The 14,863-nt window shown below is 38.3% G+C and overlaps 1 protein-coding gene across 1 annotated transcript in view; it reads right to left on the bottom strand.

Annotated features, from left to right (window-relative positions):
- TBX18 (T-box transcription factor 18) overlaps positions 1-14,863 on the bottom strand; it is a 29,082-nt gene that overhangs the window by 9,069 nt on the left and 5,150 nt on the right. Inside the window, exons 4-6 of the mRNA XM_083174710.1 lie at positions 14,211-14,382; positions 4,296-4,463; positions 1,422-1,486 (exon numbers count right to left, since the gene is read on the bottom strand). Of these exons, the coding sequence (XP_083030836.1) occupies positions 1,422-1,486; positions 4,296-4,463; positions 14,211-14,382 (405 nt within the window). The remainder of the gene's footprint in view (positions 1-1,421; positions 1,487-4,295; positions 4,464-14,210; positions 14,383-14,863) is intronic.

Here is a 14,863-nt window from a genome sequence, read left to right as displayed (position 1 = left end):
GAAGCAAAAGCAATAAAGAGGCAAAGCGAGCCATTTCCTGACACCAACACATACATTTTAATATTTATACATTTCATCCTGCTTTGACCGTAATTTGTTATAACAGTAAAATCATTTAAGAAATTACAAAGATATAAGCTTACTTAAACTATTTCAATTAAAATGTCTCAAAGAAATGTGTATAAATTGTGTACGATGGAGATTTTGGTACAGGTATGTATACAAGTTTACAAACTCTGTTAGTTCATGTGTAAATGTCTTGAACACTACAACGTTTCATATACTAGAAAATGCTAAAACCGTAGTAAAATTGAATTTAAGAATGTGAATGATATACATGTGTATCAATGATGTCAATGTCTAGCAGTGACTATGAAGATTCACCCCACCATCCTCCTTTATTTTTATCAATTTGGCCAAATATTAAACAGTGAAATGCTAAGTTTCTGAAAGTATAGAATATCCCCCATTCAACGTACCAGTCCCAAATTATTTACCCCATACACTATGTGACTTCTCTGAGGAGAGAAGTTGCATCCAATACCACTGTGAGCTGCCCAGCAGCTTCCTGGGAGGCTCACATGTGATTTGGCATGTGATGTTAATTTTTTTACATGTAAAAAAATCACATGTGATTTATCGCATGTAAAGACTCCCAAGGAGTTGCAGCAGCAGTGGGGGCAGGAGAATTAAAAAAATTCAAAAGAATTAGCAGCTGCCCATACTGTTGTATGTTTTTTTATTCAAATCTCCTGCCCGTTGCACACTGCTCTCTGCCCACCTCCCGCCACTCGGAGGTGGGACCTGCAGACAAACCTGAAGACAAACCTTCAGGTTTGTCCAGAAATGGATGCGATACATTGCTGTTGATGGGTCCAATTCTGATCTATCTTAGGTTCTGCAGGTCTGACCTCTTACTCCAGTCCGATGCGCATGGGCCCGCTTTTTGGACCAGATCAGATGTCATAGATAGATGCGATTTGGGCAGATTTCACCCAATCCGCCGGAATCGGGTGAAATCGGGCCCAAATCACATAGTGTATGGGGGCCTTTACAGTAGGTAAAGATCTCATCTGATATGGCATTAACAAAAAATGTGGTCATTCAAGTTGACTTTTAATTTCATCTTCACAGAGTGTACAGAAAGCATTTCAAATCTATTAAATTAAAAATGTATCTCTTTGTGTTTTCTCTCTATTAAGCACTGGTATGGTCTTGGATTTATAAATTCAGTTTCTCTAAATCTTACAATATGTGGGAACTATCATCCACAGATAAGATCACAGTCTGCATTAGTGTGGGCAGGTCAGCATATGCCTTACAAACTATGCTAACCGAAAGTGTCTGCTTTTACATTTTCATATGTCAAAAGGACCTAACACGGTGTTAAAACAAACATTAAAGAAGAGTTAAAATTTTACCTGTTTCGACCAGAATCCCTAAATCCTTTGGCAAATGGATTTCTGTCTATTTTCAAACGAGTTATCTGTAACAGAAAAGCAATGGTTAATTTTATTGTTATCACTTTCTGTACTATGTAAAATAATAAATATTACACAAATAGACATTTGCATTACATTTCTAAATATCAACTGCAAATAGGAAATATGATTCTATCTTTATAGTTTGAACATTTTATAGCTAAGATCCAAAGCTCAGTTGTCCTTTGAGTGCCAAGATCTCTGTGAGAGCTGTTCATTAAATAATTAAATGGTGTAGAAAATAAAGAATAAACCTTACAGGTCATTATAATGAATAACAATGTTTGCTTGCCAATTTTTTTACACCTATTTTGACAAATTCACTTGGTACTCAAAGAGAAGAATTCAATCCTGGGTCACGACTGTCGGTTCGTCCCGACAGCTGTGACCCTGGCCCACTTTCATTTTGCTCAACCTCAAATCGGTAGGTGGAAGTCAATGTCCGCCTGCTGATCGGCCAAAAGGGGGCGTGGCTGTGTAAACGGCTATGGATTGTCCAGATCCGGCCTTGATCGCGACAATCTATGGTCGTTCTCTGCAAAATGGGCCCAACAGCTTCTAAAGTTGTGCCCGTTCTGTCGATCTGCCTCTTCAATGCTGTCGGACACTACAGCATTGAATATGCGCCCGCTGCTATTTCCCCCGTTTTATATAGCGGTGGGAGTTGAATATCCCCCACAGAGTTAATACTGCAGATAACTGTCAAGAACAGATGCAGACAAATATAACTACACATTGAATAAACCTACAAAAGTTAAATATACAAAGTTTATATACATATTACTGTATTGACATAAAAAAAATTGTAATATATATGTAACATGGTAACAAATGTATCCCTGATTTAATTTGCTACCTAAACAGCCCTCTATATTATACAGTTATAGCACAATAATTTAGCCCTTTAATGTCATTATTTTCAGCTGTTTTTATTCATCTATGGAAAATTAAGTGGGCATACATTAGATTATTGCGTCATTTCAATAACCCTTCAATTTATTAATTTACTAATGTAATTCAGGTGCAATTCAATTGCTACCGGGTCTATTTTTCTTATACGCTTATAAATGAAGAACAGAAATAAAAAGAACATACGACTCCAATAGATTATAATTTTGGTAAAGCTGTTATTGCCCTAAAAACGCAAAAATACATTACATAAAACGTGCTAATGGTTGCACTGAGGCACGCTCTTTTATCATGGATTTCTGCAGAAGACTCATTTCATGGTACATAGGATTGTTAGAGATGGAAACCATGAGCACATTGTCTGAGAATAAAATCAATGTGCTTACTGTGCCTGCCCTCTGGCTATAATCTCCGGAAATCCAGCAACATTTTTAGAATTTAATATTTTGTATGGTGTGTAAAACTCAGAAACTGGCGCTTCTCCATCTCCTAGTTTATATTTGTATATTTTAAATATATAAATATATATTTTATTATTATTATTATTATTATTATTACTATTATTATTATTACATCTTTTGCTACTACTTCTTAATAATTCCATATTTCCATATTTGTACCTGCTATTTGCTTGCTTGGCATTTTTATACACCTATTTTGATAAATGCACTTAGCACTCAAAGGGTTAAATCTCTGTAAATTTATACCATCTTTTTCACCTAAATTCATCAAGCTCGTGCATAACCAATGCACAGACCTGCTGAAAAATCGAATATTAAAGATAATTTAACAATTTCAGATTTGATAAAGTGCAGTGCAAATGCTCCAATCTTTGCATTATATCACACAGAATATTTATATATACGGTATATAAATATATATAAACAATGCACCTTAATCAGTAAGGATTGTATATGCTAAACTGCTTGCAATAGCACCAGCGATCCTTGGCATTGCAAATACAGGAGAAGATGCATACCAGCCCCTGCCTGCATTTGCGATTGCTAGAACTGCAGCCCGAGTAAGTTTGCCCTTACTCAGACTTGCAGTCGCAAGGGGCATTGTGAGGCTAATAAAACTGTGTTTCAGATACAGTCCTTGGCTCCGATACGCCTGGGGAAACAAGGGCAACATGCCCCTATTTTCCCAAATGCTGGCCTCCCCTTCCCTCCTCCTTTCCTGGAAATTCTTCTGTTTGTCAGTTAGGCATTTTTGAGATGCGATGGTAGGGCCCTTTCTGTATATGCGCAGAATGGATCCTGCGTGTGCCTAGTTTCACAATTATCATGAAACAGCAGGTTGGCTCGCTTATGCCATCCAACCTGAATTAGGCCCAGTGTAATTTCCCCTGTGTGTGTGTGTGTGTGTGTGTGTGTGTGTGTGTGTGTGTGTGTGTGTGTGTAAACTAACTCTTTACAATTTCTTATTTTACTGAAATTCACCATTCTCATAAGGATGGCACTTATTTTAAAATAAAGCCAAATAGTAAACTAAAAACATTATGAATAAATAAAACACAGTATATTATGTATATGTTATGATTTTAATCAGTTTCCCTGCGACTTATATAAAATACATAAGATTCATTAATAAATCTAATGAATTAAAGGGGCAGACTCAATGGACCAAGTGGTTCTCATCTGCTGTCAATTTCTGTGTTTCTACTGTATATGACTCATTTTAAGTTGTTGTGAATTAAAGAACTGGTTCAAAGGAATGGTTAGTACATCACACCTGAAATAAAGCAACATATATTTCAGAGATCTACAGCTGTCATCTATTTTACTGTTTTATTTTAGTTAATTACAGTTTAATTCAAATTCACTCCAGTTATATTCATTTCAAATGATACCGTAGGTTTCAGTTTTTTAGATATAAGAAATAGACAAGCATGGAGTAATGTACCTGTTGATTCTGGTAAGCTGTCACAGTGGTAAATATTGTTTCAGGGAATGTGAATGCTTTTTCTCCTTCTCCTGCTGGAATTGGTTTTACGGGAGACAGTTCATCACCACAATCTTTCCGAATCACGTGGACACGTGGCTGATATTTGTGCATCGAATGTAGGATAATCTAGGAGGGAGAAAATCATAATTCCACTATTTAATGCGAACATTAAAATACCTGCATATAAATAATCTTATTTTCCTTAACTACCATAAACACTTAACTATATAATGTGATGACAATGTTAATCATTAGTGGAAAATTAATTTCATATTTTAGACTTTAATAAGATTTCATTCCATTCCTAATTATTTTCTCATCCTAATTATTCACAGTTGAGTGGCCAATGAAATAATGTTTGAAACTGTGGTTTGGTTTTCATGCTGCAACTTCAAAAGCTAGAACTAACTTTTTTTTTTAGTGATGATGACTTAAAAATTGTGGTAAAACCATGAATAATCAAGAACAAACTGTGATGGAAAAGGTACTTAGACCATTTCCATATCCTATTGATGTAGTTGCGATACTAACTTTAGCTTTTTCATAGAAACAATATGCGGTCTTGCTTTCAATAATGGAGAAAACAGTCACTTGTTTCCAATTAAGAGAATGTTACAAAACATAGGTTTTACTGCATTGAAATATATAGTTACAGATATAGCACCAAGATATACTAAACATTAATGGTTATTTATATATATATATATATATATATATATATATATATATATATGTGTGTGTGGCGGTCTGGCACTCACCCAGTGGGTTAAATTACCCTGGTGCCTCCCTAGAGAGGTATGGTAGAAGTAAGGAAAAACAGTGGCACTCAGAGGATTTTTTGGGAGAAAAAACTGTATTGTAAAAATCACCAACGTTTCGGGGCTGGCACGCAATTTTAGGCTAACAGCATTTTAGACACTACCGATCAGGTATTCCTCTTTGACGAAGCAAGCACTAAAGGATTATTGTATCACAAAGGAGAGGACTCCAAACCAGTATATTGTTCAGGGCGCTATTTTTATAAATACCGGTTGAGTATTAATTATTCAAAATGCTCAGGACCCTGAGCATTTTGAATAAGGGATTATTGCAGATTTCTGAATATATTTATTTTTTACATAATCACCTGGTCCCCTGGTGGTGTCTCAACAATCCTCTGGCATCCACTGTGTCCCCTGGCGTCCGCTGTGGCCATCAGATTCCTCTTCAGCAGCATCCCCAGCCCCAAGGATGCATTGCGTGGGTGCACGGTTGCACTGGTGAGATCACCGGCGCACTCTTCAATGCATCCTTGAGACCGGGGATGCCACTGAAGACTAATCCGACAGCCGCAGTGGACATCGGGGACAAGGTAAGTATAAAAAAGGTGTGGGGAGGGGGGTAAACGACAACAAAAAAACTAAATATTCAGAAAACCTACAGTTTTCGAAATATTTCGGTTTTGGGATATCAGAATAAGGGATACCTAACTTGTAATAGTAAATTATATTTTAAAATAATAAGATTATATAAGTAATAAAGAAAGTTCTAATTAATTAAGGGGATAGTTATAAATAGAAAGAAATTATTAAACATTTTGCTTACATTGACTATTTTCATTTCAGTTACAATAAAAATTCCAATTTAGGGCCTGATTGCTGGTGTGTGAATTTGTAATCTGTTTGATTATCAAATGAATATGCATGCGTATGGATTGTAGAGCGCATGCATGAGCCAAAGTATAAACAAAAAAAGCAAAAATATCTAATCACAATCCCTTGCACTTTGACTGACAGGAAGTCGAGATTTGGGGGTGGTAACTGTCCATTTTTTGGGAGCATCACAAAAACGCAGGTGTGCCACGGGATTTTAAGGGAGGGTGAGTGATGTCAGAGCCAGACTTTATCAGCATGTGTCTGGTGCAGACTTGTGGAAGGATCAGACTTTCTTACACTTGCACAGACTTGGCAAATCATTTGATGGTGAGGAAATTTCTTATGGATGTGTGTTATAACACCCCGACAGTTGGGATTCCGACAGTCATTAGCCCGACATCAGAATCCAGACTGCCCAGACTCAGACAGCAGGCTGCGCTCACCACACTGTGGGCACAGTGGCTGGCTGCGCTCGTCACCTATTTTATTCTCCCTCTATGGGGGTCATGGACCCCCACAAGGGAGAACACCCGCTGCCCGTGTGTCTGGCTTTTAGCAGTCAGGATTCCAACGTCAGAGTAATGACTGTCGGAATCCTGACTGCCGGTGAGTCCTCCAGCACCAGGATAATGCATAGCTATATTTTGCAATTCACTCACAGAATATTAAAGGCCAGGTTTTCTTTCTGTCTGAGCATCAGCTAACCACTCACAGTCATCTACAACTTTGCAGATCAGCGATCAGGTCTGAATCATGCCATTGATACTGCAAAATGGTACTGCTCCACCAATAGGATTGTGGAAAAGGCATTGCACCTATTTAGATGTGTTTCATTTCATATAGTGATGTGTTTGACACTATAGTGATCCCACACATTTGATTAGAACAGTACTCTATATTGAATTTGAACTTGAACACAGAAATTGCCTTAGCTAGAATAAAATGATGTCCCCCCAAGCCCTGGCCTCTGGAGGGGCCTGGGCAACTGCCCACAGCAGAATGGTGTCACCCCCCACCCCTGCGGCTGCACACCGCCTCCTCCACCCAGCGCCCCCCCCCCCAGCCAGGCACGCACAATACACAGTACAACCTGCAGAGAGCCGGGTGTGTGTGTGTGTGTGGCCGTAATGGTACTGGGGGGGAGGGGAGCGGCAGCCGTAATGGTGCTGGGGGGGGGGGGGGGGGGGAGACCAGACTGAAGGCTTTATCTCATTCTCATATGTATGTCCCCAGTATTGAAGAATAAATACTACACATGCAACGATTTAAACAGATGTGTCTTAACAAGTATACAAGTTCTGTCTACAAATAAAGATTGGTACTTGTTTCCTATCTGGGCGCCCACTAAGTTAATTGCGCACCATGCTATTCTCCGTAGAGAAATCGGATCGCATCGCATCGTACACATACACGATATTGAACGATGCGATGCGATGCGATCCGATTCGATTTCCCATAGGAAACAATGTTAAATGGCTCAATTTAGCCAAATTATCATAGGAACAATAGTAAATGGGCCAAAAACACCCCTGAACATTGAAATGTCCCCCCAAAAGTATTTTACGCCACCCCGCCATCAACGTGAACCCGAAGCGTGGCGAGCGCAGCGAGCCCGCGAGGGGCGGCGGTACGCGTCCTCCGACCTTTTCATGCCCTACTATCCACGTCGGCGTGGAGTGAGAATAGAATAGTGTGGCGAGCGCAGCGAGCCACCGAGCCCGAAGCGTGGCGAGCGCAGCGAGCCCCGCAAGGGAACGCGGATACCTTCACAGGTAAACGCGTCCCTTCGCGGGCTTCCCAGGTGTCCGCGTCGCCCGCGAGGGGACGCGTATAACTGTGAAGGTATCCGCGTCCCCTCGCGGGGCTCGCTGCGCTCGCCACGCTTCGGGCTCGGTGGCTCGCTGCACTCGCCACACTATTCTATTCTCACTCCACGCCGACGTGGATAGTAGGGCATGAAAAGGTCGGAGGACGCGTACCGCTGCCCCTCGCGGGCTCGCTGCGCTCGCCACGCTTCGGGTTCACGTTGATGGCGGGGTGGCGTAAACTACTTTTGGGGGGACATTTCAATGTTCAGGGGTGTTTTTGGCCCATTTACTATTGTTCCTATGAGAATTTGGCTAAATTGAGCCATTTCACATTGTTTCCTATGGGAAATCGAATCGGATCGCATCGCATCGCATCGTTCAATATCGTGTATGTGTACGATGCGATGCGATCCGATTTCATTACGGTGCCGTACGTAGAAAACCTGGGCGCCCAGATAGGAAACAAGTACCTAAAGATTAACTTAATGTACAGTGGCTTTAAATAATTATACTACATTGTGAGAACTGAAAATTAATTAGTTAAATTTAAATTACAAGAGAACACCACATCAAAAGTGCATTTACCATTGGCATTGAGGAGCTAGATCAACTAGTACCATACTGTATATCACATAAATAAAATCTAACTTCCTCTATAACCAACAAACACCGTTAGCAACATAGCTTTTATGGTATTGCACTAACACTGATAATAAATCCATATACCCATCCATAGACTCCACTTAAGTATTTGACTGTACCAGATTTTATAACCATTCTTAAAAAAATTAACACCTTTTGGATCAGTCTCAATTTCGTTATACCACTAGGCATTCCTCTCTCACACAAAAAGGTCCCTAACCACGATTCCAGCTTCTGAAAAAAAAAATCCATGAGAAGTAGTAGGCATCATGGATGTCTGTGTCACTGCTGAAATGAGGATGTTCTCTTAATAGCAACCTGCACATTTGGGGAAAGAGTAATGCATTCCAGTTAGCAGCCTCATCCAGGCCACCAATGTAAGATTTTACTATTTCACTGTTCCTTAAAGCTCTAGGTCAGCTATGACAATGAAACTTACTTCCCATCACAACAGCTGTTAAACTTCAGAAAATAGCCATTATTACTTGCACAGTGGGGACAGTTATGACTCTATTACAGGTTGAGTATCCCGTATCCGAGTATCCGTTATCCGAATTATTCCGAAAACCATACATTCCAGAAAGTGAAAAAAAATTTTTTTTTTGCTAAAAACTCACTGGGGACATATGTAACAGCATCACTGGGGACATGATATGTAACTGGCACTATATATGTGCAAGACAACGATTGCTTGGCATTCAAATTCAATATCTGAGATAGTACACAAATTTTGTTTCATGTTTTGAAACCTTGTTTTTTGAACAAATAAAATATATTTGTGTGTATTTTATGTGGTAATAAATATATTTGTGTGTATTTTATGTGTTTATACAGCATACATGCAAGATACTTCAAAATACATTATGGAAATATTAAAATATTCCGAAATACGGAATAATCCGTTATCCAAAATTCTCCTGGTCCCGAGCATTTTGGATACGGGATACTCAACCTGTATTATATTGAATATATATGTAATACAGATTAAAGAGGAGCCAATGGTGAACGTACAAGATGTGTCCTGAGATACAACTGTTACCCGTAAAGAGCTGGCTACATCAGTAATATATGCTTCTGAGTTGCTGCAGGAGCCATGAGTAATATAGGCTCCCGCGTTACAGCTGGACACATCAGTAAAATATGCACCTCTGATACAGGACACATCACCAATATGTGCCTACTGATATCACTATTATATGCTCCTGTATTAGAGCATTAGTTATATATGCTCCTGTGATACTGCAGGACACATTCAGTATATATGCACTTGTGATACAGCAGGACACAATACTGTTAAACAGCTGGACACATAATAATATATATGCCTGTAATACAGCAGGATGCATCAGTAGTATATACAATAAATATTTCAAATATAACTGCATAATGCCTTCACACACAGAGGCTAACTCCTATTTGCATGCATACATCTATGATTGTGGGATTAGTTTACATGTTCTGTGCATGTGCAGAATGGGTCCTGCATTGTGGCAAGCAGTGTCCCATAAGCTATAGCCTGACTGACAATCTGCAACTATTTGGGGGCAAGAAGGAGGTGATAGCTCACAGTGTTCTTGAAAATGGAGGCACATAGCCCCATTGCCGATGCCAGTGTATGCAGCTTCCAACACAGATTTACAGACCTCAGCAGTGCAGATGAGGTGGCCATTCTGAGTAGTGCAAACACTTAGAGTGTCAACAACTCTGAGAGATGTGTAAAAGATCAGCTAAAAATGCCAGCATCGCTCACATTTGTTATATAAATTCTAATAAAAAAAGTTGTGTTAAAAAAGATTATCATTCCTATATGAGGTAAATATTACAGGTCATTTTGATAAAAAAAGTTTTTGCTTGGCAATTTTCACACCTATTTTGACAAATTCACTTGGCACTTGAATGGTCAGATCTGCAATAGCAACCGTACGCTTCTTTTGCCTTAGTGGTCAGCATTCATCTTTGAATCACCGCCAAAGCTCTAAAATAAAAGTATACTTAAAAATAAACACCTGGTGCCTTTCCCTATTATAAAAAAGTAACAAAGTCACACAATTAAGTCTCAACACAATGTAATATTTAGGATAGTGTTGTGGCTGCAGCAATGTATATTCAGGCAGTGGGAAGGATTCAAACTAAATCATCCAATGAGAGCCAGCCTGTGGCCAATCATCATTACCATTAGCTTGTTACGTTACAGAGGCATATGTGTCTGTGTTCTGCTTTTCACATTTACAGTACACCAATATGCTCACATTGCTCTTTGACCAATCTAGGGAACCCCTCCTTCCCTCAATTTCCTCATAAAAATCTGCAAGTGGTCATAAGCGCAAGATGCGACTGACAACATATGAACAGAAAAACAATATGTATATTATTTATTTAGTTATTTTTTATTAACAGTTTCTTATATAGCGCATACATATTCCGCAGCGCTTTACAGAGTATAGTTGAACATTCACATCAGTCCCTGCCCCAGTGGAGCTTACAATGTATATTCCCTACCACATGCACACACACAGACATTATAGGGTTAATTTTGTTGGGAGCCAATTAACCTTCCAGTATATTTTTGGATTGGATTGGGAGGAAACCAGAGTACCCATAGGAAACCCACGCAAGCACGGGGAGAATATACAAACTCTGCACAGTTAGAGCCATGGTGGGAATCGAACCCATGACCTCAGCGCTGTGAAGATGTAATGCTAACCATTACACCATCCGTACTGCCCTATTATACAGCAAAATGCACTTTGGGGGAAATGTACTAAGATGGGAGTTATTTCAGATGGGATGTTGCTATGGGCAACAGATCAGATGCTATATATTATCTCCTAGCAGGTGCTAAATAAATAAGAAGTAGATTCTGATTGGTTCCTCATAGCATAATCCCATGTGAATAGAACTCCCATCTTAGTAAATTTCCCCCTTTGTGTCCAACTGAACATGCTCAGTGGACATAATGATCTGGTCACTACTGTCATCCATTTATGCAGTAAAACAAAGATAAAAAAGAGATACATTATATGCAGAAAATAATCTTATACAACACTATGTATCAGTAAGTTACTGTTACTGGTACACACCTATACAATCATCATCCCACTTTCCTGATAGTGTGTGAAGAGCCAACAAATGTATAGGCATGTATGCAGTACTGCTGCAGGAGCTTATAACACTCATACCATGGTTGGGACTGTGAGGTTACATCTTATGTTGCTTCACAGCCTACCTCCTGTTCCCCATAGAGGAACCATTTACCTCACTGATGCTGCGGCCACCTCCCAGGGAGTCACAGAGGGTCAAGACCAGATATATGCTGCTAGGCTCATTAGGAGCATTTAACCCAATCAGCCAGGGATCAAATAGGTGCAGGGTCAGACTTGCCCACAGGGTTATAGGGTAAATCCCCCATGGGGCCCACTACCTGGAGGCCAACTTCCTCCTTTCTAGGGATCAGGTACCAGACCATAAAGTCTCTAATTGGTAGTCAAGCCTCTATGATGCTGTATTTCCCCTCTGGGCCCTTCATGCCCCAATCCAACACTGAATGGGTGTGTACTTAGCTGAATCGTAATAATCAAAATTGAACCTTTAGTTTGATTACAGGTAGAGGAGAATTCCAAGATAAATATTTTAATTAGTGAAAACTGAAGAATTATTTGAAATGAAACTTCTGATATCCATAGAAAAGCAATAGATAAAACAAATATGAAATAAATGTTTTACCAACTGGGTACATTTACTAGAAAATTCAGCTAAATTATAGTGTCATATTATGTACTATTTTTACAATAAAAATGTTTACAATAGTATGTTTACAATAGTACCTAAAACAGAAAACCGAGCTGTGTGAAAAATATCAGATTTGCTTGTTACTAAGTCGTCAACTTGTAAATTTCCCTATGAGTCCAAAAAACACATATAGCTAGCAGTGAATGGTGCAGCTATATCTATGTTTAATTCTTCAACTTGCAATTGTGACATCACTTAAAAAAAGTGGAGGCTACAAATATTATCCATCCTGTAAAAATGGCAAAATATTAGCTTTACCCCAGGTCTTACTATAATCCAAACACTGTTTAGTACCTGCTGTATAGACACTAAGGGGGACATTTACTAAAATGGGAGTTCTGCTTCACATGGGATGTTGCTACGGACAACCAATCAGATACTATCTATTATTTTCTAGAAGGTACTAAATCAATAAGAAGTAGATTCTGATTGGTTGCCCATAGCAACATCGCATGTGAAATAGAACTCCTATCTTAGTAAATTTCCTATATGTAGCCAACAGACAGTTTCTCTAAAACAGAGACTCGTCCGTTCTAGCAGTACTGTATATGCCACTTCTTTATTACTTGGCTTATATAATGGGGATATCCACCCTAAATAAAAATGTTCTATATATAAGCTAGCTCCTTCAACCTCTCCTTGGCCTGGCAGTTTGTGTACTCATAATACAAATGGAAAAAATCTCTCTCTGACCAGGCGGTGGATGATGGACTAACCACCCAGCCACATCGGACTATGATGACACTTGCTTGAAATGTCATTAGTTTTGCAAATGGAATGTCAATCCAAGAGGCGGTAAGAGTAATTAAAAATGAAACAAAAATATTTTTAAAATCATGTTATTATTTTACTACTTTTTTACGTGTTTACTATATATTTTGGCACTAGATGCATAAAGAACAAATGAATCAATCAGCCCATTTTGCTCAGGGTACATAGCTAGAAAGTCTTCCATACACTGAATCTAGTGCGGAAAGCCCCAAATAATGCTGAGTTCTGGCATTGAGTTTAAAGGATACAGATGAGTAATAAAGGGATCACTAGTCTCTATAGCAAAAGGTAATCCAGTATCTGTGCATTTTATACATTTCTGAATATGTACAAACCTTTAATACACTACCAATACATTAAAAAAAGTTAATTTTAACCTGATGTTGTACTACATTACAAATCCCATTATAATACATTGTTATTCCTAAATTCCAATACAGAAATGGCAGAGCTTGTACACTGAAATGAATACATGCATTGCATCTGAACCATTTTATAGTATATGCTAAGTAATTGTTTCTACTAGAAAATTCAGATGTAATAAGCTATAAAACACAAAAATACACAACTCAATTTATTAAAAGCAACGTGGCTTTATGCCTAGCTAGCACTGAATATTGCTGCACAAAGACAGTAACCCATCCATTTCTGTACTGCCCATCTAGGCACTCAACATTCTTCACTACAATCCACATTTCAAGAGCCCACATAAAAATATAATGCCGCCTTTTGAATTGCTAGCAGATGCCTATTAGTTCTGTTGTTGGCAAATTTAATAAATACATCTTGGATTCATTTGCACAGTTATAAAACATAAGCCCAAAGAGCATTTAAATGATTATTTATATTTTCCTAAACATTTTTATGAACCCCAACATCTCATAATTTCTTACTTATGCATAAAATATATTGGCATTATTGGAATCATGAAGGATCCAAAGTCTAGTCTTAAAAGTCTAAACTCTGATTAGTAAATTACAATTTCTATGTATATTTGTGGTCAAAACACAGTAAACACATGAAATATCTATGTAATATACAGCATATAAAAATATATATAAATATATATATATACACACAGTGTAAATACTGTATATCGATAGACAGACAGATAGACAGATAGATAGATAGATAGATAGATAGATAGATAGATAGATAGATAGATAGATAGATAGATAGATAGATAGATAGATAGATAGACAGACACAACTGCCAGTGTTAGTACTCACATGGCCTTGGTCATCCAGCTCATTATTGGTGAGTTTTAATTTGTCAAAACTGATGACCTGCCTCATCCAGGTCTCACCGGAAGCTGGGGAATCTGGATGGATATAAACACGTGGAGGAACTGGAGAGTCCGCGTTGCCTGCAACCATCCATTTTGAACTATGGTAGACATATCTAAAGAAACATAAATATTATATTAAATACATTTACAACGTCAAGTATTAATACTGTGCACAAATGACACAAATACTTGATATATCAGAGCTTGCCAAACTGGAAAAGTACACAGACTATTTAATATTTAGCATTCTGGGAAAGATTTACTACATACTGTATATAAATTATTACTAGAGGTGCAAGCTTTACCTGATCTCATAGTATATGTGTTCAAATATAACACCCAATCATTGTAGGAGAAAACTTATCATTCAACACTGTTCTCTCATTTGATTGGCTTCAGTCAATACCAGCAATATGCAAAGCTGGTATAAAGTGTTAACTATTATTACATTGTCCGTAATATGTTTTAAAAAAAGCCTTAAAAAAATTATTCTAATCTGATTTATGGAAGCAAACATATGTCTGGCATGCTGAGCTGAAATGTGTTACTTTAGTAAATCTCACTTCAGAGTAATTTCAGAGGGGAGGGATGAAG

This window comes from Crinia signifera, chromosome 3, assembly GCF_055691185.1.
Source record: "Crinia signifera chromosome 3, ASM5569118v1, whole genome shotgun sequence".
Taxonomy (NCBI): Eukaryota; Metazoa; Chordata; class Amphibia; order Anura; family Myobatrachidae; genus Crinia; species Crinia signifera.
This window is presented reverse-complemented; position numbering and strand designations above follow the sequence as displayed.